This window comes from Cuculus canorus, chromosome 4, assembly GCF_017976375.1.
Source record: "Cuculus canorus isolate bCucCan1 chromosome 4, bCucCan1.pri, whole genome shotgun sequence".
Classification (NCBI taxonomy): Eukaryota; Metazoa; Chordata; class Aves; order Cuculiformes; family Cuculidae; genus Cuculus; species Cuculus canorus.
Window position 1 is genome coordinate 38,439,510 of NC_071404.1, and position 27,929 is coordinate 38,467,438.

A 27,929-nucleotide genomic window follows, 5' to 3' on the forward strand; every position below is an offset into this window, starting at 1 on the left:
AACAAGTCTTTCGTGTGACAGAAGCAACCTATCAGATACTGACTGATGGAAAATTCTTTCAGAAACTATGAATTTTTATTTCTGAAATCCAACTCATTCCCCAAGCTCCACAGGATTAAACAAAGGAAAATATTTTCTGAACAATACCTGCAAAAAGTAAAACATTCTCTTCCAGCATCCATGTATATACAACAAAGGTTTTGTATAGGTTACAAAACAGCTAAGCTTCCCTTCACCCCCGATATAGGCTTCCACCTGAAACCCTGTGATAATACTCTAGAACCCTGATAGAATGAAATTAATTTTTTAAATGCAGAGGGACAACGGGAATTGTTTATTTCTATTCTCCATCCCACCTTTCCAGCATGGTGGCATTGTTATTTCTAGTTAAGCAAGGGCATTGCTTACCTATATCTTGAGGATTTTGTTGGATAGGGTCTGTGAACCGAGACCCTGTGTTATTTCCAGTTTTACAACAGTTTATTTTCAGATAGTTCTGTCAATTTTTAATTGCAACTTCTTCACATTTTATTTAACTATCAGGATTTTAAAATTTATTCTAAAGCAGCAGCAAAAAATATAACAACAGATAAAGTAGTTTTCTGTTTGTGTGCCATCAGTTAAGCTAATAAAGAACATTATAACCAAAGCATCTTTTCTACAGGTACATCTGACTATAAGAACTATTGATAAGAATAATTATTAATAAGAATATGTGGAATATTTGCCTTATGATTAAGTTCCATACTAGACATAGCTTTAAAATTTAAATATTCTTAGTATTCTGTTGCTATAATTTTATTTCAATTTGAGCACAGCTTTATTAAATAAAAATATGTGCACAAGTATTTACTTCTGGTCTGTCATACTAATATGTATATTTATAACTAATACAAAATATAAAAAGAAAACAAGTATTTTAAAAGTACATAACATATTGAAATGATTTCAATACATTTGCTGTTTGTTCCTTACAAACCCTTTGTTTAAAAAAAAATATAAATATATTTTAGCTTACAGTGAAAGAATAAGGGGGGCAGTTTCCAAAGGTGAACTTACTAGAAAATAGAATTTTATACTATAGATATTCAAACCTATCTAAACAAAATATTAGTAAACATCTTTGTACTGCTTTTAAAGCACAATAACTGATGGATGAAAAAAATAATCTAAACAAGTGCTTTTTAAATTTTACTTTTACTATAGAATCCTGTGTGCAAAAATTAGTGAAAATTAAAAAAGGAGGACATAATGTGTGAAAAAGCCACAGGATTCTAGTCATTCCAAAACCAGGTTGCAATGGCTATCAATAAACTCATTCTATTGTTATGTATTTGAAAGTGTGTTTATGGATATCACAGTTTGTTATCAATATTTTGATAATGTGCAGATAGTTGCTTACTTCCTTTACAAGGAATCTGTTTACACAGAGTTAACTGAAATATCTATATTGTCTGACAACACTGTTCTTACTTAAAAAAAAAGACATGGCTGTCTATGAAGTTAGGATTTTTTTTCTTTGGATTTTTCAAATAACTTTTTCTTTGGATTGTCAACAAAAATCTGTGTAGAAATCCTTTTCTTGTTCTCATTTTATGATTAGCGAAGTCCAAGTAATTGCCCTTCAGGAGGAATCAACTGCCATTGTTCTGTCCTTTGACAGTCAAGGTTAAATCAGTATTAACCCCCCCCAAGTGTTATTTTAAGTGCTACAGAGGGAAACATCTCATTAAAATGGGTTAAGTCGTATTCCTGTTCCTAGTGGTGAAAAAGGATTCACTTTGGCCCACATCAAAGCATCATTCAGTGAAATAGCAGATTTCCCATCTTCAAGGAAGAACACTGGACCCTGCACAGCAAAAATGTTTGGGGAGGGAAAGAAAAAGAAAGTCACATGTATTGTGTAAAGTCTATCACAACAGACATCGTGTTTTGATTTATCTAAGAAGGACATGAAAACCTGATTTACGACCATCATCTACGTTCACAGAAAAAAAGTACCTCACTAACTTAAAGCTTTGATAATAGTTACACATTATAAATTAAGTGAACTTGTTATGTGCCAAAATCTGGAGAGCCAACATTTAACAATCCTTAAATTTTGAGTTTAATTTTTAATAATTGTGGTATTTTATATATGCTAGTCAATTGTTTCAGAGTTAAATTTAGCCTGAACTAGTGTGACATCACAAGGTTTATTTCCTTCTGAATGCAGTACATACTTCATTGTATCTGTCATTATCTGTGCTGATCTGTGTTTCCCCATCTACAAAAAAACCAATATAATGCCTCTATGAATTGTTTGAAAACATGAAGCCTACATGCAGTCATGTATAATCAGTTTTACACTATGAAAAGCATGAAGGACAAAACCACTAATTTATCTGATGGAAAAAAGCTATTTGCTAATTTCTTCATTGGACAAAGTATGATCTCAAAGCTGCAATTCAGTTTAAGTGCCTTCTTAAAGAGTCATGCTCTCTGAACTCAGCATTTAAAACTTGTAAACCCAAGCAATTAGGCCACAGTACCTTGGTATTAATAAGTGATTTATGAGCTGCTCTGTGTGCCTAAAGCAGTGACTCCTAATGATCACTAATCCAGAAATAAGGATATTGTAGACGACAAGCTGATGACACCATGATGTCCCCGGCGATGAATGAAAATGGTGACCTCATATCAACAGGCAAGGAGAAGGCTGAGGTACTTGAGAACTTTTTGCCTCAGACGTCACTGGCAGCTGCTCTCCTCACCCCTCCTGGGTCAATGGACAACAAGATTTGCACCAAGGGGGTAAAGCCCCTCTCACTGTAGGGGATGATCAGGTTCGGGACCACCTGAGGAACATGAATGTATATAGGCCCATGGGACCTGATGAGATGCATCCCAGAGTCCTGAGGGAATTGCCTGAAGTGGTTGCCAAGCCACTGTCCATGATACCTGAAAAGTCATGGCAGTCAGGAAAGTCCCTGGTGACTGGAAGAAGGGGCAACATTGTCCCCATTTTTAAAAAGGGTACAAAAGATGACCCAGGGTACTACCAACCTGCCAGCCTCACTTCTGTGTCTGGGAAGATCATGGAACAGATCCTCCTAGAAGCTATGCTAAACCACATGGAGGACAGAGAGACAGCCAGCATGGCTTCACCAGGGGCAAGTCCTGCCTGACCAACCTAGTGGCTTTCTATGATGGCGTGACCATCATAGTGGACACAGGAAAAGCAGTGGATGTAATCTCTCTGGACTTCTATAAAGCCTTTGAAACGGTCCTCCGCGACATCCTTCTCTCTAAAGTGGAGAGAGATGGATTTGATGGGTGGACTCTTCAGTGGATAAGGAATTGGTTGGATGGTCACATTCAGAGAGTAGTGGACAACGGCTCAATATCCAGGTGGAGATCCATGACATGCGGTGTCCCTCAAGGGCCCATACTGGGACCAGTACTGTTTAATATTTTCATTGATAATATAGAAAGCGAGATTGAGTGCACCCTCAGTAAGTTTGTTGAGGAGACCAAGTTGAGTGGTGCAGCTGTCACATCGGAAGGACAGGATATCATCCAGAGGGACCAGGACAAGCTGGAGTAAGTGGGCCTGTGTGAACCTTATGAGGCTTAACAAGGCCAAGCGCAAGGTCCTACACCTGGGTCGGGGCAATCTGCAGTTTCAATACAGATGGGAGGATGACGTAATTCAGAGCAGTACTGCAGAGAAGGACTTGGGGGTGGTGACTGATGAGAAGCTTGACATGAGTTGGCAATATGCACTTGCAGCCCAAAAGGCTGCATCAAAAGAAGAGTAGCCAGCAGGTTGAGGAAGGTGATTCTCTCTCTCTACTCCTCTCTCATGAGACCCCACCTGGAATACTATGTCCAGTACTGGAATCCCCAAAGTAAGAAGGATATGGAGCTATTGGAACAGGACCAGGGGAGGGATACAAAGATGAATAGAAGGCTGGAGAACCTCTGCTATAAGGATATAAGGACAGGCTGAGTGAGTAGAGGCTGCTCAGCCTGGAGAAGGTTTCAAGGAGACCTTATAGCAGCCTTCCAGTACTTGAAAGGGGCCTACAAGAAAGATGGGGAGGGACATTTTACAAGGGCACGTAGTGATACGACGAGGGGAATGGCTTTAAATTGGAAGGGTGAAGATTTAGATTAGCCATTAGGAAGAAATTCTTCATGATGAAGGTGGTGAGACACTGGAACAGGTTGTCCAGGTAAATTACGGATGCCCTCTCCCTGGAAGTGTTCAAGGTCAGGTTGGATGATGTCTTGAGCAGCCAGGGCAAGTGGAAGGTGTCTAGTGGGAATTGGAACCGGATATCTTTAAGGTCCTTTCCAATTCAAACAATTTTATGATTCTATGATTCATTTTTGCTATTCTTGTTGAATGGATTATAACAATGACAGCTTTACATAGCAAATGTGGAGGACATAGCCATAGCCGAAGACCATTGGTCTAATATGGAAGTACAAGCAGGAAGGTTTTTTGGACCTCATGGTGTGCAGTTGTGAATTTTACCTTAAAAATCCTGCTAGTGTTTTGCAGTCTTCAGTTTCTGATGCAAAACTATCCCTCTTAATCCCTGAACAACCCTGTTACTCTTTGGGCTGGCATCTAGCACTGGACTGAGAAAACAGATTCTGCCTCCTATATAATAGTAGATTTACACTGAGGCACTGCCTGGAGACAACAGCCTTAGAGTACTGTTTTCAGGCTCTGTCTAATTTCCCTTCATGGAAATAACAACATATACCAAAGATGTGCTATAAGGACTGGTATGTTTAACCTGTAACTCTATGTCAGTGATGGATACATATACTTGAATACTTAATCTTCTAATGTCTGGTTTTAATTAATCATGAATTACAAGTTTTATAGCATGCATTTCCATAATGATAAATACTAACAATGGAATAAATTTAGTATGTGGTTGAAGATAAATAATTTCATGTTTTTTATTCAAGCTGTGGTGAGGTAGTAGGCAATAAGTTACATGTATTTTAGAAAGAGCATTTGGCAAGTGAGATGTGTCTTTCCCATGGAAATTAATACATCTGGATTGCAAAACTGGGCAATTATTTGATTGGACAATTCTTCTTTATATAGCCATCGGCACTTGTCCTCTTTAACTTCTGCTATTGTCACAACAGAAAAAAACTTTTTTCCCTCCAAAATGATGGAGGAACCTTACGTTTATGCCAAACCCACAACTAGTCAATGCTATCACTGAAAAAGAACAGCTGTCTGAAAAACCATACCTGTATCCTTAGCCCTGTTAAACAAGAGATGTGAACATCTGAATGACTAGGAAGATTTGATCCAGTGACATAGTCTGGTCCAACCATTCCTTTCAGAGGCTCCTCTTGTATTCGTGATAGGAGTACTGAATATACCCTTCTCTGTGATTCAGATGGAGGGGTGCATGGCAATTCATCGGTAGGCCTATGAACAAAACACATTTGTTTTTCAACTCTAAATTTTTATTTGCATTAGAAATAAAGAGCCACAAAGTACTCATTTTTTTTACATCCATATTTGAATTTTACAAAGGAAATATTCTGTTCACATCTAAACATTTAAATAATAATAGTCCAATTCATTGTAATTTTACATTTTTCCACTTACTTTTCTAATTGAGTACAAGCTCTCCATGCATCTAGTTCTTCAGAAAGCTGTTCAATTTTCAAAGGTACAGATACTTCCCGTCTTTTTAAAAGCTGACTGAAAAGGAAGGTAAGGTCCAAATTAATTCTAACGATGAATATTTTCTTAAAAGCAAAGCAATATAGACAGTAGTAATATAAAATTATTTTTTATTGGGTATGGAAATAAACTTATGGAAATAGACCATCATAATCACTATATTAAACCTTGTAAATGTTAAATTACTCTATGTAAAAGCACAAAATTAAATGAAAAGGTAGTTATCCCCATTTATACTTTTTTATTTAAGCTTGTCTTTATTTAGCCCTATTTTTTTCTTTATATTTTAAGGCTATATTTGTTCTTATTTTCTGTGATGACAACTTTTTTACAATTAAGGCCTCATAAGATAGCAGATATGATGAAAATAAAGTTAAAGTAACATGGTTTAATACACACTCTGGGACAGCATTGTTTCACAAGATTACTTGTGGAAAACAGTTTCAAAACCCTTGCAGTGGATGCATTGTTTACTTATCAAAATATACATGGGACAGCTATTACCTTACTTAATTCAGCAAACTTCCACTTGTGTTTGCGCTAAAAGTGTACAGCTTAAGCATACAAGTGTCAGCTTAAGATGGACTAGAATCTAAATATCTATGAATCCTGAAAATACTGTGCAATGTGAGAAAAAAATTTAGAGCACTATCATTCTGTGGTTCTTCAAATCTCAGAAAACCTTAGAGTTTGAGAGCCAACGTATCACAAACTGAGTCTCAAGGGTGGCTTCTTACTATAATCAATAATGAATAAATAATTTCCATATCATAAGCTTTTCTAGAACGGCTATTATACTTCAAATTGTTCTTTTCCATACATAAGCCTGGTGGCTCAGAAATTCAAGGCTTGTTCTTGTTGCTACTGAAGAAGTCTTGGAAAATGGTCTACATAGGCACAAAATTAGAACTGCTACTGTCAACACATAATCACGTATAGACATAATGCAGAATACCCATGTACTTCTAAAAATTGTTTTTCTTACAGAACTAAGATTTTGACTGCAATCTTGGATTCACAACTTGCTACATTACCTCAGAAACTTCTGTAGGTATAATACAGAAAGGAAGTAAAGAATGTTCTATATGCAGGCGTATAAATTCATAACTTCTAACTTCATAACAGAACTGGGAACTAACTGATTTTTGTTTGTTTTTTTTTTTTTTTCTTGGGGGGAAGCAAGTGGGAACAATACATGGCAAACATCATAATAGGAACTGAGACTTATTACCTTGTATACTCATAAAGCGCAGGTACAATGCTATTGTACTGTCTTCTGATAGCAAGTAAAGCACCAATGTAACCACACAAAATCAGCAACTCATTCCGAAATCTACAAATGGACAAGTATTAACCATTTACAATTACAAGCGTTTGCAAAAACATTAAATTCACATCCAAATTATAATTTTAAAACCTAATTTATCCATTCATCTTCCGTGAAGGATCATGTTTGCTGATTATGCTAATTATTGTTAAAAAAGACTCCATCTGCTTTATATTAATCTCAATTAGTAAATTTTGAATAGCATGTACACAGTTATTAAGCACAATCATGTAAAGTTACAAACCAAATGCCACTGAGAGCTTTTAATGCAATAAAGCTCTAAATGTAAATAAAATTGCCCCATACGTGAGCACGGACTTGAGTTTCACCAAGTTTCTCCACAGTTCACAGGTAAGTGTTAAGCTTTTTGATCCTTTTCACATGTACACCTATGTGGGTATTCAAGCCTGATTGCAACCACCTGTCATAAAGGTGAACCACAGCTATCCAACTATTTTGGTCTTAATTCTAAGAGTGACAGCTTGACACTGACATAAAACCCCATATGATATGTGGTACCACTGCTCTTTTTCTTCAGGAAACTGATACCAAAGTTGTTCAAATTAAGGATCTTCAATAAAGACCAACATCAATCCAGGCATTGCAAATGCCCCGCAGAGAAAGAAGCAGTAAGATATCTTCTTTTTTCTTCTTGCTAAACCTTGCAAATTTAGGAAAATCCCACAGTTTATTCTCCAAATCGGGAACTAGCCTGCTTGTTGTGATTTTGTTGTACCCTTCTGCTGGTGGAAAAATGATACTAAGAACACGCACTTCTATTCTTTTTAATTCGAAAAGCTTTAATGAAACTTCCACTTTTATAAGTAAAGAAAATATACTTACTCACTACATTTATGCAACACTAATTGTTCAGTGCGTATGTAACTTAGAAGATCAAGATATGGAGAAACTGAATCTACAGTCCAATCTGAGCCACAAAGTTGTTCTGTTGAAAAATATAAAGAAAAATATTTCAAGAGGCAAGCTCTACAAATGACTTATGCTTTAAAAGGTTTCTTCACCCAAGTACCTACCTTTCACATACTGAATACCAACAGGAAGAGCCTTTTCAGGTTCTGTGCTTAACAGATAGTACTTTATAGTTTCAAATATATCCCCATCTGCCTGAATTGTCTCTGCCAATCGCATACACTCTTCTACATCAGGAAGATTACACTGCAAAACAAAGATTTTGCCAAAGAATTATTTTCATTCTCAAAAATAAAAAATCTCTAAGACGCTGAGAAATACAGAAGTTAGAACATAAAAATCAGATCAAACTTTGTCTGAAAGACAGAACATACCTGCAATATAATGCACATTAAGAAAGCCACCTAGACTTGAGAACAACCCAGGAGAAGTTTCTGTAACTTTAATTTAAGCAGTACCAGTTTCCATTGCTAATGATTTTGTGAACTTTTTACTACTGCTTAATAGATGTGCAGTCTGAGTTCAACATTGAGTTAGTAAAGCAGACTCTTCTGCCACTGAAGAGGAAAGGGGGGATTTAAGGAGATTATGAAAATAAGATGTAAAACAATTCAAGATAGCATAGAAACCCAATCTGTCAAGACGTGGTCAGGCTGCACTTCAGTGATGAGGAAGTTATAAATCATACTGACTGGTAATTCTGAAGATCAAAAGCTACTTCAGGAAGTAACCTGTGACATGGAAAGACTGTACACAAAGTAGTATTCAACAACTAAAGTTCTTCTTGTTCAATATTAAAAATAAAGTAAATGAAGACTAAAAGAGCAAAAGAGAATATCTAACATATAAGACTGTTAATGACGAATTCACCCCACACATTTCTTTGGCCTTATTTTTTTTGAAATTAGTAAACAAATCAATATATAACCTCTTGTTAGCATACAGGCAAATTCTTTTCCATTGTACCTTTTCATGCAGGTCATTTATTTCTGCTATGCATCCAGGATAAAAAGCACATAATTTTACTAACTGCAGTTTGTTATCGGGAATCATCATAAGAAGGTCAGCTGCTAAATCCCTGCACAAACAAAAGATGACATGCAATTACTCTTGATGGTTGTAATACAAAGAAATTGTTTTCTCTTTAACATTCCTAAAGAAGAGTTTACTGAAAAAGAATACTATTTTCAGAAAAGATCAGGAGCAATCTCAGTCTCTAAGACTATTTTGGTGCAACAAATTAGGCTTAAGGTATTCATCTTTTTTTGGGAAGTCACATATTAATTTTCTGTTGCATTCGTTGGTTGAATTAAACAGCTGTGCAATCCTCAAGCATCAGAACTACCTCAAAGTGAGATGGAAGAATATGCGAGCAGGGATAGGAAGGGAGAGCAGGATTTATACAATTTGAAAGAAGAAAAGATGTTAATGTGGCTCTCTGTCATGAAACAATCCTCAAACTTCCAGACTTCTAGAGCTCCATGACATCAGCATAAAGCATCTCTCAGTCATCTAGAATGGCTAATGGTTCTGGGACACTATAGAAGAGAGATCATGCAAGAGAAGAATGTGATACCCGTTTTCATCTTTCTGAAAGGAAAAATGTGTTTTTGCAAACTGATATTTCTGAAATGTTTGTAAATTTTTACCACCTGTTACCCCTTCCTTAACACAACAAGCAGCTGGAGAGACTGTAAGTAAATATTAAATTATTTTTAAACAATTATTCTATCGAGCTTTTAATAACTGATTATTCCAGTTGTTTTGTGACTTGTCTATTTATGCTGACATTTTTCCCATGACTCACAAGACTGACTTGCCCCAATGTGAGGCAGAAGTTCCTATTCAGTTCTCCTGGATCTTCAGAATGCAGCCCTTACCTTAAAAATATTCAAGTAAGCTACTATCCAATATTTGCAGTTGCTTTCTATTGCACTTTCAGGAATTGATCACAATTAAAAAATTAGAAAACTTAGTTTAAGATTATTTTTAGCATTAGTAAAATCACACACTTCTCAAATTTCTCTCTATAAACAAGCAAAATACCTGTATCCAAGTGATGGAAAGCTAAAAGGAAGACATTGAAATATAATGAACAAAATTTTGGTTTGTGTTCTTACTTTTCAGAGGAAAAATCTAAGACAAAATAATTAAACTACAATAACAAATCTCAGAGTCACGTTAACTGACTTTAACAATGAAAAAATAGTTTTCCAATGCCTTTTGACAACATAATGAAGCTCATGCCAAAAAGTCTTTTAGATCATTACAATGCAATAGGCACTTTTCCAAAACACAGAAAGGCTCGTTCAGAATATAGGATATTTCACAAGTTCTTAAACTGTTTTCAAGATCAGTTACTCGCATGTACTCATCTTTATAGGCAATTTAAATGTTTTTTTAAGTGATGAGAAATCACTCAGCCAAATATTCAATTAAAAACATCCAAATAAGCCCTCATATAATGGCCTACAATTTGTGTTACCTGGAGTGTTTTTTCAAGAATCAAACTGAAAACACTATCGGGTGGCTGAATCTGCATAATCAGAATTCAGTATCTCAAGTAAGATATCACTAGCCTTCTGAATAGCAGAAGGTTGCTTTTAACAGTATTTAGGTGCTAAACAGAAATACAATGAACGTGGTGTTTTTAAACACTCACACATTTTCCCAAAGCTATAGATCTGGAAATATGGGGAAGGGCATGAATGTTTAGTTTTGAGTTTTTTAATTTGATATTTTAGAGCACTTCTAAAAAAACCGCCAACATAAAAAAAAAAAAAATCAAGACCCCATTTCACTAATAACTGATTTCATTTCAAGGTCCTCTCAGTGTTCCTTGAAGTGTCTACAATTAAGGGTGCCTCTTCAATGAACTGTTTTGAATTGACAGATATTCCCGAGCACAACAACCAGTAAAAAACAAAATGAGAGCCCTTCAAGTACCCTTAAACTCCAGCTTCCCCATACATGATCTCATACATGCAGTGCACCGAAGTGCTTCCTTGTGGTACTGCTGTGCCAGTTTCTCTTTATTAAAAAATGTGGAGAGATTTGGTGATCTATGAACTTTTCCTACAGAACAGAAAAATATGCTATAACGGCTCCAAATCAGAATATATGGTTGGTGGATATAGCTGTAATAGGTGCTTGGTATAGCATATGAAACCCACTGACAAATCCAGGGGTATACTGGGGCAATATGCAGTGCACCAATTTAAGGTTTTATTATGTATACCCAAACAGACTTCAGTGTATGCATGCTCTAAGTTCACTGAAGTTTTATGCACATACATGTAAATGCCATACTATTCAACACTGAGATCAGCTTTTGTTATGGAACTGGAAAATTATATTCTGTTTTTCTTAAATGCACATCCAGTGCTTCTTATCAGAGGCTATATAAAAATCACTCTTCACAATGAAAGCAGGGAGACTAGAAAAAGAGCTTCAGAGACTTTAAAAACCGCAGACGGAGTTGCCAAAACAAACCTGTTAGAACTGGTGCAATGCAGGTATGCTAAATCATTGCAAAACCAAAGCAGCTAGTCATCCATTTCTTATTTTATCTTCTTCTAAGATACTTAATTGTCTAAGTCAGGTTAAATGCTCTGTAGATAGGAGTTCCACTATGTTTCTCTCAGGCTATGTCTAGATAGTTAAGAAAATACCAATTGTAGCAGCAAAACTGATGCTTAAGTGCAATATCTGTTTAAGCACATTTTCTATGAAATGTTACTTCTGAAACTTCATACAACTGCCAAATATACCTTAGGAAGATTTTCTGCTTTTCATTGGTAGACAAAAATCAGACCAAAACTGTACCATTCAAAGTAAAAATACTACAAGGACGAAAAGAAAATTTAGCAGTTTCCCCAATATGCAATAGAGAAATTGCTTACTCCTGCAGAATTAAATAGTAATCTGTTTCATCCTTAAATCTTGCTAGCTGTCCTGTATTCCCAATACCATTACAAAAGAATTCCTCAGCCTCTTAGTTTTTTGTATTTTTCAAGCAAGTACTTAAAAATAATTTCACAGACCCTAATTAAGTTTCTGCTGCTTTTGACTTTATAATTTAATTCTAAATCTTATTGGAGCAGTCATTTTTACTCAGTACAGACCAGGACTTACTATGCTACCTATTGCCCAAGTATCTAGGCTTTTTTCAGTGGGTTTCATCCTCTGTTTAATGTTTTTTGAGATTAAAGCAGATAATTTGCATGCCCTGTGCTTCAAAGGTCTAATATGGCAATTCTTATTCAAGCAGCAATTCTTATTCTATCTACTCACGATGGTTTGGTGTCTATAAAAGTTTCAGAATGAAATATCTTTATCATTTTGTCAGGGGAGGGGAAAAAAAAAATCTTCTTTGGATTAAAAATTCTTACCATGTTGTTACTGTCATACATTTTCTTGCTAGTAATTCTAGGGCATAATGTGTTGATTGTGCTGCACTTTCTCCTAAGACAGTACCCACACTGATTGCCAACTCCAGTTCATTTCCACGAATCAGGTTTGCCATCGCAAGCTTGCTCAATGAAAAAATTATATCATTAAGGGACAAAAGCATTTTTGGGGATTCAACATGTTGAGCATATGACATTCATTTATGAGACTACTTTTACAGAAGGATAAAATATGCATTAATTAAAACAACTTTATATAAAATTTGGGTCTCCTGCATTAGTAATAAGTGTGCACCAGGTATTGATCAGTTTTTAAATATCCAAATAGATTTCCTTTAGCAGAATCTTCTTGTATTTAACCAAAGAGATTACATAAATATCACAACAGAAATTCCTTCTAGTCTTAAGTAAGGATACTAGCTTTCAGAGTATGTATTTTCCCCCTCTTTCAATGAAAGGAGACTCAAGAAAAACCCCAAACCAACCCAAAACAGAAATTACTTTCCTGTTCTTACCCTCTCTGGGCAACTGAAATTCTGCTATGCCTATCAGCAACATCAAACAGTAAGAGACTACACAATAACTTGAAAGATGTCTATTTTGAAATACAGGCATTAATTGATTATTGCTTTCTTTCTGAACAGCTCATTAAGATGGAATTTTACTTATTTTAAGGGATAGAGGAGGAACAATGTGTTGAGTCAGCAACAACAAAATCCAGAGAGTGAGGAAAAGAAATAACTTGTAAAACTAGACACAAAATTAAAATCTAATAAAATGTTTCCTAGGTGTCATCCCTATTTTTGTACTGAGGGGATTTTTGCCTATTTACTTCATCATTTAGGCAGCAAATTCTTCAAGATGGAGACTGCATCTGTGGTAGCACAATGAAGTTCCAGTTCTGATTAGTTCTTTTGAGTCACCTCAAACAGTAAACGGTAAAACTTATGCATATATGTATATATTTACATTACTTAGGCACCTTTTATTTTCTAACATAACAAGATACTATATATATGAAAATATAATAATAACGTACTACTTTCTGCTCATGAGATATGTCTTGAATTTAATAGAATCGTGGAAGCTTTGTTACTATAATACTCTAAGGATCAAACTTTCTATATAAATACATACAAAGCAAATACCAAGTGTAAATAATACATTTTAAAATGTGGTACGTACATTTAAAAAGAAACAGTTAACATGTGGAGATGTTAAAAAGGAAGTGAATGTTAGCCTTCCCATAGTTAAAGAGAAAATAAAAAAAAAATTACCTCTATATTTTCAACAGCCAGATGGCAACATGCTGCAAGCACTGCATGGCCATCCTGGAAATACCATTCTGCCAGTTCTTTACTGACCTTGTGCAGGAGCCTGCAAGAATAAACCATGAATTCTGCAAGGCCACTTAAAGGTTGGAGTTCTTTGGCTCTTAGTTTATATACAAGTCACCACATTTGCTTCTGTACCCTAAAATTTCTATAACAGACTTACAGATAATGACACCACTAGCTTTCAAATTGCAGTCAGTTTGAGCTTCATCCACCATTTTGCCGGTGCGTATTCAGGTGGATCAGTTTCCCTGAATCTACATCAGTATGGAAATGTCTCTTCAGATTGATAAAATAAAAATCAGGTATTTGGATATTCATTCTGTACCTGTGAACTTTGCATAAGTGTATCTCTAATTGCTGAAAAATTGCACATGTAAATGAAGTAACTACACAACCTACAAACTGCTTTTTTTACTACACACATAAGTTGGTTGTGTAGTCCAGGTTGTTGAGCACTATTCTGTACAAGGAGAGATCCATGGTTTCTTTTAAGGGCAATACTACGAAAATATGGCCATTAGCGTACATTGTCAGAAACTTCACCGATGATAAAGACTGAAGCTTCAAGAGGAGAAGATGCATAAAATGTCAGTTCCCACAGATACTTATTAATCATAGAATCATAGAATAGTTTGGGTTCGAAGGGACCGTAAAGATCATCTAATTCCAACCGCCCTGCCATGGGCAGGAACACTTCCCACCAGACCAGGCTGCCCAAGGCCCCATCCAACCTGGCCTCAAACACCTCCAGGGATGGGGCAGCCACAGCTTCCCTGGGCAACCTGTGCCAGTGCCTCACCACTCTCATGGTGAAGAAATTCTTCCTTATGTCTCGTCTAAATCTGCCCCTCTCCAATTTATAGCCATTAATGTAAAATTTTATTCTGCTTACTATATGTTCTAAGCTAATATGCCACATATTTAAGTGCATAGGAATGCATTTTAAATATAATGCAAATTCAAGAATATTTATAATACATACATACGAAAAATCCATCTTGTGCCAGAAGGCAGCAAGGGGGCCACAGGTAAAAGGAGGCTTTATATATAAAACTACAAAAACTTACTCATTATAATCATCTGTATTGTTTTCAGCTGGATTTGAGGATCCACTTGTTATGGAGAGTGGTGACATCTGTATATTTCCCTCACAAGCTGCCTAGAAGTAATTAAAAAAATGGATCAATTAATGCACCAATCAAACTGAACAAGAAACGTGATTTTTTTTATCAACCAAAAAATAATCTAAAATCTATAAAAATCTTTGTAAAGCCCAGTTAACACAAAGGAAATGTTTAAACCAATCATCTTATTCATAGTTAAATCTTAGCCTAGCTTTATCCAGCCATACAAGAAATTCTACAGAAGCAAGAGACCTCTTTCAGATTTTTTCCAACATTTGAATACACTTATAATGGACAGTGAGGGCTACAATCTTGATTTTTACATCCTGAGGAGCAAGTTGCTGTGAGTGATGGATGACTCCATAGATACTTCTCAGTAGGTATTTCAGCAAATCTAGAAAGGTTTGTACAGTAACATAAGCTGAAGCTTTTTTTGTGTCTGGCAATAAATTATTTCTAACATTAAATAAGAAGAGATTAGCTTTAAGATGTAGCTAGGATAATGACATTAAAATTCAGGGCTCAGTTAAAATGGAAAGTAAGTCCTGGTATTTTATTACTTAATATTATCAGATTAAATCTTGGAGGTAAAGACTATTTTACGAATTGTAATAAAAGCAACCTCAGCAATGTCTGTCTCTCTTACAAAAAAAAAAAATTAAAAAAAAGCTTAAAGTTGCTTTAAAGTTCAAACATTGTAACTTATTAAATTCAAGCATAGCTCAAAGTTCTATTCTGTGCACTATTCAGCCATTACTATAACAACAGCAACAACATAGAAGTAGACAATTACTAAAGGTCAATTTTGCATGTGTTATTAAAGTTCTTATCTCTGAAGCAATTGAACATTCAAGAACAGGTAAGCATGAGAGAATGTACCAGAGATAAATCTTAACAGGTTATTTAACAAACTATATTAAGTATGCAGAAATAAGTCAAAAAGAATAAAGGAGTGGTGAGAAAGTGAAAGAAAGTATCAGTCTTGCATGTTCTGTGTGGCCTTTCACATGTGTTTACCAAAAGCAGGTACGTCTTTTCTCTTCCTAACATAATGTCTTGTACTGTTTTTTGCATTGATTTGGAAGTTTGATTTCCTATTTTGATTACTAATGCAACAGCAGTTTTACCCGGAGATTCTATAGGAAGTAGTATAACCAAGACCTCATTAGAAATGCAAGAGAAATCCTACATGTCTTTGATGTTAAGGGTAATACTAATTGCTGAAAATAGGTGAATTTTCTGCTTCAGCCAAACCCAAATACATCAGTTTCCATTACAGGCATTTCATTACATTTTAGAAGAATCAGGCTTAAAATCTGTAAGCGTGAGATATTTTTCTACGATTTCTGCATAAAAACTGGTCATGCAATACAAAAGTAAAGAGTAGGGTGTCATTATTTAGCTATTTTGCAAAAGTCAACAGAGCTAGCTTTTAAATGTGCTTGTCACCATCAGAGTCAGAAATGAATAGCTAAAAACATCTCCCACATTGTTATATGTAATAATACCTGTGCAACAAGGAGAGCCTCTTTAAGCTGGCCTTTTGAAGTAAAGAAAGAAACTAGTTTCTTCACATCTCCGATAGCTATACAGTATGGGATGACATCATCATTTTCTTCCTGAATTAACTGATCTGCTCTCCTAATTAAACAAATTAGGAGAATAAATAAACAAGAATAAATAAACAAGAAAGATCTGCATATATAATTGATCACTAAACTTATCTCTATTGGATAGGTGTTACATGAAGCTGCATAAAGTTCACTAAAACACATCTGCCTCTCCAGACCTCAGAAGATTTGCAAACTGTGGATATTGCACTAAAGAGCTTCCAATTAAAGTTGCAATTTATGCTCATGGAAGGTGTGCTTGCCCACGGCAGTAGGGTTGGAACCAGATGATCTTTAAGGTTCCTTCCAACCTAAACTATTCTATGAAACTTTGATTCTATGATTCCTGTACACAAAACAGTTGTTGAAATCCTACACTGTTCCATCCCAAAACTTACTGAACACAAAGTAACATTAGTAGAGAGCAGAAACAAAAGCCAAGTACAACTGATATTAGTATCCATCCTTCCTACTTGTCTGTGTCCTTTTATGGACAGAAGCTACAGTTTATCATCATATTTTTATTTCCTTACCTTTGCATTAACTTCCTCCAATATTTCATCGATACACCAGGTGCAACTGAGAGAGCTTTGTCCCACTAGAAGAAAGCAGCAATACATTTAATGTGACAGGTTTATTTTTAGAAACAGCTGTATTTTTAACAAGTTTCATGTTTGCACCAATGAAATTTGTCAAGAGGTTAAATAAGGAATGAGCTATGCATTAGACTGCAGATGTTAAAAATAATATAATGAAGCAAGATGACTCTTTTCCGGACTTGTGATCCATTTAATTGCTACCCCATCTTTGCTATGCTAATTGGTTTTCAGAAATCTTCATATTTTATTGTTCTTCAATAATGTTCTGGTATTTTACCTCTCCAAGTTCTACCATTAGTTCACAGTACCGCTGAATTTGTCCTAATCTTAAATGTATTTCTGCAGCTTCTTTAAGCCTCTCTTCTTTGCTTGGTGCACCAATACCACCTCCAAATTTGGACATTTTTATTGTTGTCAGTTCTTGTGCTTTGGACTGAGGGTGGAAAAAGAAAAGATAAAGTTGAAAAGCAGGAGTAGTTTACTGTGATGAAAATAAGTTTTCTCAAGAATGAGCTAATATCAAACATTAAAATGGAATACAAACATTACCATTTAAGAAAAAAAAATCCTTTTGACAAAAGGCAAATTGGAAGAATGTACAATGAGATAACAGTGAGCTATTTTTACTGTTCAAGTAACTGTTTTAGTGTTCTGTTGCACATACATTTTCCTTGATTATCTTCCTTTAATCTCTTTTATATATTTAATTCTCAGCCATTTTCTCATATGAAACAATAACTTACCTAGATGTCCATCATAAAAATATTAATGGTTTTAAAATTTAAAAAATTGTGAACATAAAGCATATAGAGCTGGAAATTGTACTTGTCATCGTTATAATGGTGCTCATATAAAGAAGGAATAAGAATAGTAGGCTCAACCTGTGTCCTGATCTGTCATATTCTATTCATCTTATGGCCAATTAATTATTTATATTCCCTACCACTGCAATTTTTATATTAGTTGAAAAGATAAGACTAAATTTTTTCATCTGGAAGAATCTGAGATCAAAAAAGATCTGAACAAGCTGTCATAGGATCCCATTTAAAATTAAGAAAAAAAGGCAAAAGGAACTTCACATTTCAAGAATTCTCAGTTTACAACAATGCATGTGAGACAGCATGTGGCTGTTTGTGGCTTTACAGTAGCAGATATAGAGGATGGAGAACACATTCTGAACATTCTTCACTGAAGTAAACTGCAATGCAGACAAATGGCAGCTCCTGAGAAAGGAAAAGATCTATTTTTTTTTCCAAAACAACCTATGTTATTATACTTTTTTACTTGGCACCTCTATCTTTTATCATTTTCTTGCTGAAGTCTCCAATGTGTCCTCTGTTTGCTAGAAATCAAAAAAAAAAAAAAAACCAAAAAACCAAACCAGAAACAAACCAAAAAAAAAGCACAAGGTTCATATTTCATCCCGAGATGTCTAGGTGCTGTAATGCCACTAAGGCATATGCAGCCATACGCAAGCAGGATCACCCTACCTCTACTTTCTCTTAAAGCCCTTATGTAAGTTTCTGAGTCAGGAGAAAAAGGGGACAAAACACTTTTCATTAAAGTGAACACTTAATCCAGATCCACAGAATAATCAGCGATTACCATAGTTACTCTAGGTCACCCAAGTTATAAATGCATGAAATCATGTTACAAACAGACTGCTTGCACTGCCTGAGCCAAGAACCAATTTCTTCTTTTATATATATAATAGGGAACACAAACTCACTTCATACCTCAAGCTGTAGTGCTGCTTGTTTTGCAATTTCTTTTCATTATTTTAAAAACTGCTTTTCTATTTAATAACTGTAAGTACAGTTTTATCACTGAATATGCATGAAGTCATGCAGACTTAGCAAGATGCTATTGTTCTAACAGACTAGTATTGCACGGAAAACTGATATTGCACAAATATCTTTGGACATGAAATAAATTGTGATCAATTGAGACCTTTTGTAAAACTTCAAATGTTATTTTTAAAGACTGAAATACTCGATAGATTAACAATCATTTTTACATACTGTTCATGCTTCACTTACCATTCTAAATCTAACAAGATGTTTCATATGCATAATTCCTTTGCAGTAGTTTTGTGGAAGCAAACTGTCATCTTGTCCTTTTATTACAGCAACTAAGTCCCATAAATTTTTGGTGCCTCCTGGAGGCTAAAATTGTTAGGGAAGAAAAGAGTTGCATTACAGTAAAGTTCAAGAGTGAAACTTTAACTTATAAAGTTAATTGAAAGCATTTGGCAGTCAATTGTCAAGAAACAATTTCAGACGATTTCAGTATTAGAAGCTCTACTATGGAGACACAAATTAGTTCAAGATACTACAAATTTTTAGTCTTCTTGAAGGCTGTGAAGGGACAGCAAGATCCACGAAACCAAGTATTTGGTTATGTGTGGACGTAGTTGAGAGCTTGCCATTAGAGTTTTCCCTTTTGCTTCAAAAGGGACGCAAGCTATGTGGTTGCTACTGCTGGTGTAAAACAACATTCAGTTGCTGGGATGCAGAAGCTCCTCTAGTATGTGTTAACTGTTTTCTGTAAAGTAAAGGCACGCACCAGGTAAAAAAAATTAAAAACAACTTCAAGGCTTGACTGCCACTATTTGGTTTACTATCTTAATTTGAAATCTTAAAATAGACACATATGGTACAACTGGTAATATGTATATGCACAAAATCTTGCACGACACCGAGGCAATTTAAAAAAAAAAAAAGCATTTTTATCTGTCTAACATTTGAATCAATCCTTCTGTAGAACTAGGACACTGTTTTAACATTGAATGAGGTCTAGAAAAGACTGACTAATTAAAAGCTTAAAAAAAAAAATCATTAAACTTTTGACCTGAATGAGCTTTTCTAAGAGTAACAGGATTACAAGTTTGTAAGCACAACTATTTCTTGGCTGGTAAAAAGCAGAAGATCCTACTGGTAGGGGTGGGGAATGAGAAGCTATACCCTCTTTTTTTCAGTCACTTAAAGCTCTTACTTGACTCCCCATAGTTTAAGCACAATGCTTTCTTTTACGGACTCAAAAAGCACTGAACACAGCTGATCAAAAAATATAACTTCTCTAAAACAAAGAATTGCATACAAATATATTTTTTATAAAACAGGAAATGTCATGATTTGTAACTGAGGAAGAATGTTTCAGCATTTCTAAATCATATATTTCCATTTAGCTAGAAATCAAAACCAGTATTTTCGATGAACAAGGTCTGTGTATATCAGCCTATTGACTTTAATTATAACAGTGCTTGAAACAGGCTGTAGCTCAAAGTAATTATTGCCTTGTTCTACCTCAGCTTCAGTTCCTGTGCAGCTAAGCACTCACAGGGACTCAGTAGTTTGCATTTTCACTTCAATTGCACAGGGAGGCTGCAGTGAGGCTCCTACAAAGTAAGACAGCAGTTTTGGCATAGACACTTGGTCAGTTCAAAGCTTATCTGTAATGAGGGTGTCCCTCTGAAAGACTAAAAACTCCAGTGTAGTTTGATAAAACACATCTTTTAATTTTTTTCAACAGCGAACTCTTGCCAAATGAAACTTTTCCTATGGAAAATTAAATTATCACACCTATTTCACTTTCTCAAAAATTTGTGTTAACAACTGGCAAACAACTAAATTGTAGACATTCTTACATAGAGAACTATTAGGGGACAGAACTGAATTCTGCATATTTTCTGAGCTCCCTCTAAGAAAGATGGAAAAAAAAATCCCCAAAATGTAGAGAAGAAAGAAACTTTAGTTTTGGACATTTAATTCATAAGAGAAAGATATGCACAATGACAACATCCTTAGGTTTGCAGAATACTTACTGAAAAACATTCTGAAAACCACCTTAATTTCTTTCCCTGAGGATTTCCTGTCAATTTTTCCACTTCTTGTTTTATTTCCCTGGAAACTTTACCACATAGCAAAGGAGGAGCACCAGATTCCACAGCACGATCTAACACACACAAAGATTTATGCATGAAAATTAATATAACAAGAAAAAAACCTAAAAGAAAGTATAGTAATGTACAGAAAATTAAAACAATGGTATATACAATTTACTTACCTGTATTACCAATAATCTCATCCCAACATCTATCCACCAAGATATTTATTTGTAGAGGATCTACAAGAGGTGTTAATGACCAGAGTCTCACAGTGGAGTCACGAGAGCAAGATGCCATAGTAAATGGACGACTAGGATGACATGTTAATCCTAGGAACAAAAGCATTTAAAAATGTAGCCAGATAATGAAGTTTATTTCATAACCAGTTAGATTAAATTATTTTATAATTTTAAGATATTTTAAAACGCATTTCAATACAGAAATAAAGCAAAACTTTAAAATATTACCATATACATCTGCACCATGATCATAAACTGTGTCCAAACATGTTCCCTCTCTTGTGTCCCAGACTCGAATTGTGTAGTCCCAACTGCCGGATATTAGAAGGTAAGGAATTTCGGGATTCCACATCAGTCCCCGTACTGGAGCTGTATGTCCACTAAGAACATTTATACAAGCATCTTGTGTATAATCCCATATTCGAACAGTACTGAAACAGGATAAGAAAGACCCATGTCCATCAAATTACCTACCAAAATATGATTATCTCTCTACTTCAGCAATATTCTAAGCTTCAAATTTATCAGAATATTTATTTGAAACACATTTATAGATGTTGTAGTAGGAGAGGCTGGAGCCAATGTTTGGGATGCAGTACAAAATACACCAAAGAGTTCACCACAGTAGGAAACTATTCCATCCACCACATAGTCTTTCAAAATTTCACATGCACCATTATCTTACAAGTCAGTGAAAGAAAAGAAGTTTGTCCATATTCCTGCTTGTGTAATAAATTACTGTTAGGACTCTCAGGTGGGAAAACTGAAAGAAAACCAAGGCAAAACTGTAAGATCTATATTTCCTATGGCTTTAACAGCCCCCTAATAAACCCAGGGAACTACAGATAGGTTAGTCTAACCTCAGTTCCTGGAAAAATTACAGAGAAGATCATACTGGGTACCGTAGAAAGGCATTTAAAGAATAATTCAATCATCAGGCACAGTCAACATGAATTCACAAAGGAAAAGTCCTTTTTTAACTAACTTGATATCCTTCTATGATAAGGCCACCCACCTAGTGGATAAAGGGCATGTGGTAGATGTAGTTTTTTGGGATTTTAGTAAGGCTTTTGGTGTGTCCCTCACAGCATCCTTCTGGACAACTCTTCCAGCTGTGAGATGAGCAGGTCCACAGCGCATTGAAGGGCAGAGCTCAAAGGGTTGTAGTGAATGGGGCTACCTCTAGCTGGTGGCCAGTCACCAGTGGTATTCCTCAGGGTTCAGTTCTAGGGTCAGTTCTGTTTAATATATTTATCAATAATCTACATGCAGGAATTAAATGCATCACTAGTAATTTGGTGATGATACCAAACTGAGAGGTGCTGTTGACTCTTGAGGGGCAGGAGGCCTTGTAGGGGGATCTACACAGACCAGAGCATTGGCCAGTGACTAATGGGATGAAAGTTAGCATGTCCAAATGCTAGATTCCACACCTAGGATGGACTGATGTCAGGCACAAGTATAAATGGGAGGGGAGTAGCTGGAGAGCAGCTCTGCAGAAAGGGCACTGGTCAACAGCAGGCTCAAGGTGACTCAGCAGTGCCCTGGCAGCCAAGAGGGAAAACTGCATTCTGGGGTGCAAACACTGCAAAACCAGCCCATTAAAAGAGGTGATTATCCTGCTGTATTCAGCATTGGTGCAGCCTCACCTGAAGTACAGTGCACAGTTCTGGGGCCTAAAACTTAAGAAGGACGTAAAGGTCCTTGGATGTGTCCAGAGGAAGGGAACAAATCTGTTAAAAAGGGATAGAAGAAATGTCTGAAGGAGCAGCTAAGGACTTTGTGCTTGCCCAGTTTGGAGAAAAGAAGGCTGAGAGGTGACCTCGTTACTCTTTCCTGAGGGGCGGGGGGGGGGAAGTGGAAAGGGAGGTGCTGATCTCTCTTCCCTGGTATTCAATGATAGGATGCATGTTTGAAAGCTGCATAGGAGAGGCTGAGACTTGACGTTAGGAAGCATTTCTTTACCAAGAGGGTGGTCAAACACTGGAACAGGCTTCCTAGAGAGGTGGTTGATGCCCCAAGCCTGTCAGTGTTTGAGGCATTTGGACAATGCCTTTAATACCATGCTTTAACTTTTTGTTAGCCCTGAAATCCAGACAGACAGTTGGACTAGATGATTGTTGTAGGTCCCTTCCAATGGAAATATTTCCTCTCCTCTCCCTCTCCTCTCCTTCTCCTCTCCTCTCCGTCACATGACAGAAGAGGACACCAGACTATCTTAAACTGTGAAAATCTCATCAATCACAATGAGACAGACAAAGAGGAAGAATTCATACCAGCTTTCTCACTAATTTTTTCTTGGCATTTAACAAAGTAAGTTTCCAACATTTTCTTTTATTTTCAGTAGTTGCTATAGCCGGGTACAGTTAATTGAGCCAACTACAAAATTAAGAGGTTAGAAGTTCAGTTTCTTAAAAAGCTCATCATAATTCTGGCTAAATTTTATTACATTATCATATGTATTACCAAAGCTTATCATGGCAGCATAGGCACCTATTACAGTTTCTCCAGTGCTGCAGAGGGGCCATTTGATGGAACTTGTGTCACAAACCAGAATCCACAAGCTAGAAAAATCATTTCATATATTTACATGTACGTTGTCCTACTGCAATTTGTGCTGATGTGTGATCTTTGCATACTGTTGCTATGCACTGTATGAGCCTAGGTGTTCAACAGGTCATCTGAAATAATTCTCAGTTTGATTACAAACTGACGTGTTTCCAAGTATAATAAACACAAAAGATTGCTTGCTTTCTGTGTTACCTGGGACGAGGTTATGATCCCCATCCCTCAAAGCGAAAGTATAACTGTTCTGGAAAACCCTCTGTAATCAAGACTTATTACATATTTATGATTGGTAACAAAATCAGAATATCTTATAATGACACAATGACAGAATTTTGGATTCACTACTTCTTACTTATGTGAAATAGAGAGGATTTACACATAAAAAGTTTGTTGTCAAATTAGTTTCTTTTCTGGATCATTACACTATGAACTACAGATTTTGCTGCAAGCATAGACAACTAATGGATGATATTGGGGAAAGTGATAGAAAGCAATACTCCAAACTTGTGCTGTTTTACAGAAAGGTTTTGTATTCTGTGCAGGGAAGCAGCTTAGAATCACAGAAAAATCATTCCATAGAAAAAAGACTGATGCACTCTCCCTCAAAAAATGTCATAAGAATGAACAAAATAGAAGTACCAAGCACCCACTTAGAATCTCCATAGATCCTACTTAGTCATACTTTTGAAAGACATCAAGTAAGAGCAGGTCTTGCACTCATATCTTTAGACATAACGTACGCATGCCTTAGCTTTCTTGAATCATTCCTGGAAGTAATGGGTATCAGTCACTAACACTACACTTGGGAAAACATTTGGGAAGTTGCATTGCTACAGCAGTTGTGACAATTTTAGATAATTAACCTGTATTAAGCTAAAAGCAAAGCTATAGCCTGAATCTGAACAAGGCAGAGATTTAGACTACTGTATTATTCACAGGGTTTCTGAAGGTGCCAGCACGAGTACAACTAAAGACCTTGAGTTTCTCTAATAGTCCTGCTTGAGTTTTTAAGTTTTCTAATAGTTCAGAAATACACACCCATCATCAGAGCCGCTACAGAGGATTCCTTCTCTCAGAGGAGACCACCGTACATGAAACACCTTTGCAGTATGCCCTGTAAAAATTTTCAGTGGCTGATCAGAGCTGGTTGCCAAGTAGTAAACACGAACATTTTTGTCCTCACAACCAGTAGCTATCATATCTCTGCAAAATAAAACAGAAAAATCTTTGGTCACCGGGATCATCAAAAGTACTCTTTTTAAAAATTTAAAATAAATACAATGTGTACTTTGCAATTTACTGTAAAAATCAGCTAATTTTGGCTTCTCCTCTGTCTCTTTATGATGTAGTTATTGATAACCCAATTAAATATACTGAATCAGGGAAAAAAAACCCCAAACTGATAAAGATCCATTAGTTGCCACAGGCAATAGTATTTGCACTAGTCTCACCAAGCACCCAACACACAACTATTAACAGAACTGAATTAGTGTATAAATTATTTTTACAAAATATTCCTATATTGTTATTCATAATTATCTGCAAAATTAACATATATCACAGGCTAATTCATTGCTGTATCTATAACTTAGCAGTCATTAAATCAAACCAAATCTAGCTAAACCTCGCTTTCCTTGTATTAAATGCCCGAGTTGTTTTTCTTTCCCCATTATATATTCAGCCAGGGAATATTTTTTTCTCCCATCAATATGACAAGATCCTCTTCTGAAAGTAGTTCTAGTCCTGCTCAACACATTAACATGGTAGGCAATCAAGTACACCACTGAGAATATAGAGGGAATATAGAGCTGCTACAGACATATTCTGCTGTGAAACAGAAAGAATTTCAGTGCTCTAATTTCACAATAAATATCACACTTCATGTTATTTTTTTGGTAACCCACTTAAATAGTAAACAGTATCGGTTCTTTGGGTTAATTCTTACTTACTTGTTGTTTTGACTCCAATCACAGCCAAAGACTGCAGCTGGATGTTTGTACTTGTGAAGAACCTTGCCATCAATGGTTCGAATAATACTGAAATCAATTACAATGCAATATTATGAGGAAAAAAGCATTCTTAATAGGCTATCCAAAAGTTATACTTGCCTCTGTGAAAATAAGGCAGAGAGCAAAAAAAGTGTACAGAAACGATATGAGGAATCTTTATTCCTACAGCCCCTCAACTACAAGGCAAACTACATATTTCACAACAAAACACTTAATTGGACTTCAGAATCAATATTCCCTCAGGGGGCTCTAAAGATATCTACTGTAGTACCTTCTTCCCCGAAAGGATCCTCACAGCCCAAAATCTAAGTTACAGCTATAGCTTTAAGGTACAAATAGATCGAGGGGGAAAAAAGAACTAAAAAAAAATAAAATTGATTGACTGTTTTCTAAAATTCATTCTCTTATTATGTTTGAATTGAAATAACACGAGTAGCAAATGAAAAGAATGAAAAAGGACTTAAGAATGTCCTAAAATACAATACATGCTATATTCTTCTCAATAGGAATGTGCAGGTTATTACAAATAAACTATTATACACTGTAATAACACAATTGCAATTACTTGGTTCTAAAATAGGGATTCCTTGTCCTTGAAATAAGAAGCTTAAAAAAAAGAATTAAAAACTGAAGACAAGTGGGATAGCTTCTGAAGAGTGTCCTCCACATCTACAGATACGAAATATACAAGAACATTCTTGGCTAAATAAAAATCAATATTCAGTTTCACTATCAGAGTGTCTTAGACACTATTCCTTTTGCAAAGATTTCCTTAATTATTTTTTCCTTAAAATCATGAAAAACCTCTCTTAACAAGTATATGAGATGAATATAATCCAAGCTTTGGCCACTAAGAACAGTTATAAAATTAATCACTGATAGTATCACTGTCAAATTTTACTAACTTGAGAAGTGCTTTTAGCAATTTTTTTCTTCATTCAAAAACACTCACCAGAATCCATCACTGCTGCAGGTTGCTATTCTTTTGGAATCTTTATGACTCCAGGCAATGCAGAAGATTCCATTCTTTCCATGCTTCAAAAAATGCAAAATACCTATCAATAAGAAATAATTCACCCTTTTTTCTCATCTATTGACTCATCTTTTAAGTTTTATTTTTGTATGGGCCCTTTTCTCCCAATAAAGTATACTGTACAAAACCACGTTATAATGAGTTCCCAACATAGCTGGGATATTTAAAAATCCAAGTCCAAAAAATTGGGACTGAGGACAGAGACAGAAAACATGCCATACTTTCCAGGTTCCAAGAGACAAAACTGCATTAAGTTGAAGAATGAGCAAGCCACAACTATATGAACCTGAACCTTGAATTAAGTTAGCTACTTGCTGGAATAATTAAGTTAGTGGGCATGAATAATTGCAGTATGTGAAAATTTAAGTAAAACATCTTCCTGACAAGTGTTTGAGAGAAGATATTTAGTAGCACAAGTGCAAATCTTCTGAACGTTAGAAACTCTTGAATGTAAGTATGTGTGTAGAATTGTTTACTGCACCACACCCCCTATCATCTTTCTAAAGAGCATTCTTTGTCCTCTGATGCAGATAGCAGAGCTAATTATGTCTGTATAATCTGATGATTTCAGCTTTATACTAAGAATACACAAAATAGTATAGAATACTACGACATAGTATGAAATAGCTCTTTCTGCCAATAACAATTATGCTGCTGTTTTAGGACTTGCAAATGCATGCATAGATTTCAGGTAATACAAGGCAAGATTCTAAATAAAGCATACGGCTTCACGTGCTGCAAAATGAAGCTTTATTTGTCTAGACTTCAGGCACTGAACAGTTTTTCTGGGCTTTATGTCTGAAAACACAGAACATCACCTTACATTTTGATACCCATTAAACTCTATATGTCCATATACATTTACACATTTAAGAAAGTTATGCTTTTGCTGTATATCACTACAGGATCAATTTTAAGATAATGGAGACGACCTAGTGCTTCATCATTCTCAACGTCACAAACCCAGCCTGAAGAAATAAAAGTACTTCAGCCTCAGAGATAAACTGGCACCCTCATAATTAATTCTACAGATTTTTATATTGTAGTACCTTTAAAAGAATTATGAGCTTTGACCCATCTTTATTTATTGACACTAGAGGGAACAATTAACTTACGTTTCACATAGACAAAAAAAAGATATAATTTCATTT

At 35.6% G+C, this 27,929-nt stretch overlaps 1 protein-coding gene across 3 annotated transcripts in view; it reads right to left on the minus strand.

Annotated features, from left to right (window-relative positions):
* Positions 1-220: 220 nt before the first annotated feature.
* The window catches only part of WDR17 (WD repeat domain 17), a 54,123-nt gene continuing 26,414 nt past the window's right edge, over positions 221-27,929 (minus strand). For 2 of the 3 annotated variants that reach the window (XM_054064595.1, XM_054064593.1), the window contains exons 10-30: positions 26,698-26,780; positions 25,686-25,772; positions 24,775-24,939; positions 21,397-21,599; positions 21,109-21,258; positions 20,867-20,997; positions 19,083-19,208; positions 17,321-17,476; positions 16,978-17,042; positions 16,343-16,475; positions 14,778-14,869; positions 13,651-13,750; positions 12,356-12,495; positions 10,011-10,031; positions 8,931-9,042; positions 8,069-8,210; positions 7,878-7,980; positions 6,939-7,040; positions 5,630-5,725; positions 5,263-5,446; positions 221-1,849 (exon numbers count right to left, since the gene is read on the minus strand). In XM_054064595.1, the coding sequence (XP_053920570.1) occupies positions 1,730-1,849; positions 5,263-5,446; positions 5,630-5,725; positions 6,939-7,040; positions 7,878-7,980; positions 8,069-8,210; positions 8,931-9,042; positions 10,011-10,031; positions 12,356-12,495; positions 13,651-13,750; positions 14,778-14,869; positions 16,343-16,475; positions 16,978-17,042; positions 17,321-17,476; positions 19,083-19,208; positions 20,867-20,997; positions 21,109-21,258; positions 21,397-21,599; positions 24,775-24,939; positions 25,686-25,772; positions 26,698-26,780 (2,511 nt within the window). In that variant the 3' untranslated portion in view covers positions 221-1,729. The remainder of the gene's footprint in view (positions 1,850-5,262; positions 5,447-5,629; positions 5,726-6,938; positions 7,041-7,877; positions 7,981-8,068; positions 8,211-8,930; positions 9,043-10,010; positions 10,032-12,355; positions 12,496-13,650; positions 13,751-14,777; positions 14,870-16,342; positions 16,476-16,977; positions 17,043-17,320; positions 17,477-19,082; positions 19,209-20,866; positions 20,998-21,108; positions 21,259-21,396; positions 21,600-24,774; positions 24,940-25,685; positions 25,773-26,697; positions 26,781-27,929) is intronic. The other variant, XM_054064594.1, reaches the window with a different exon arrangement.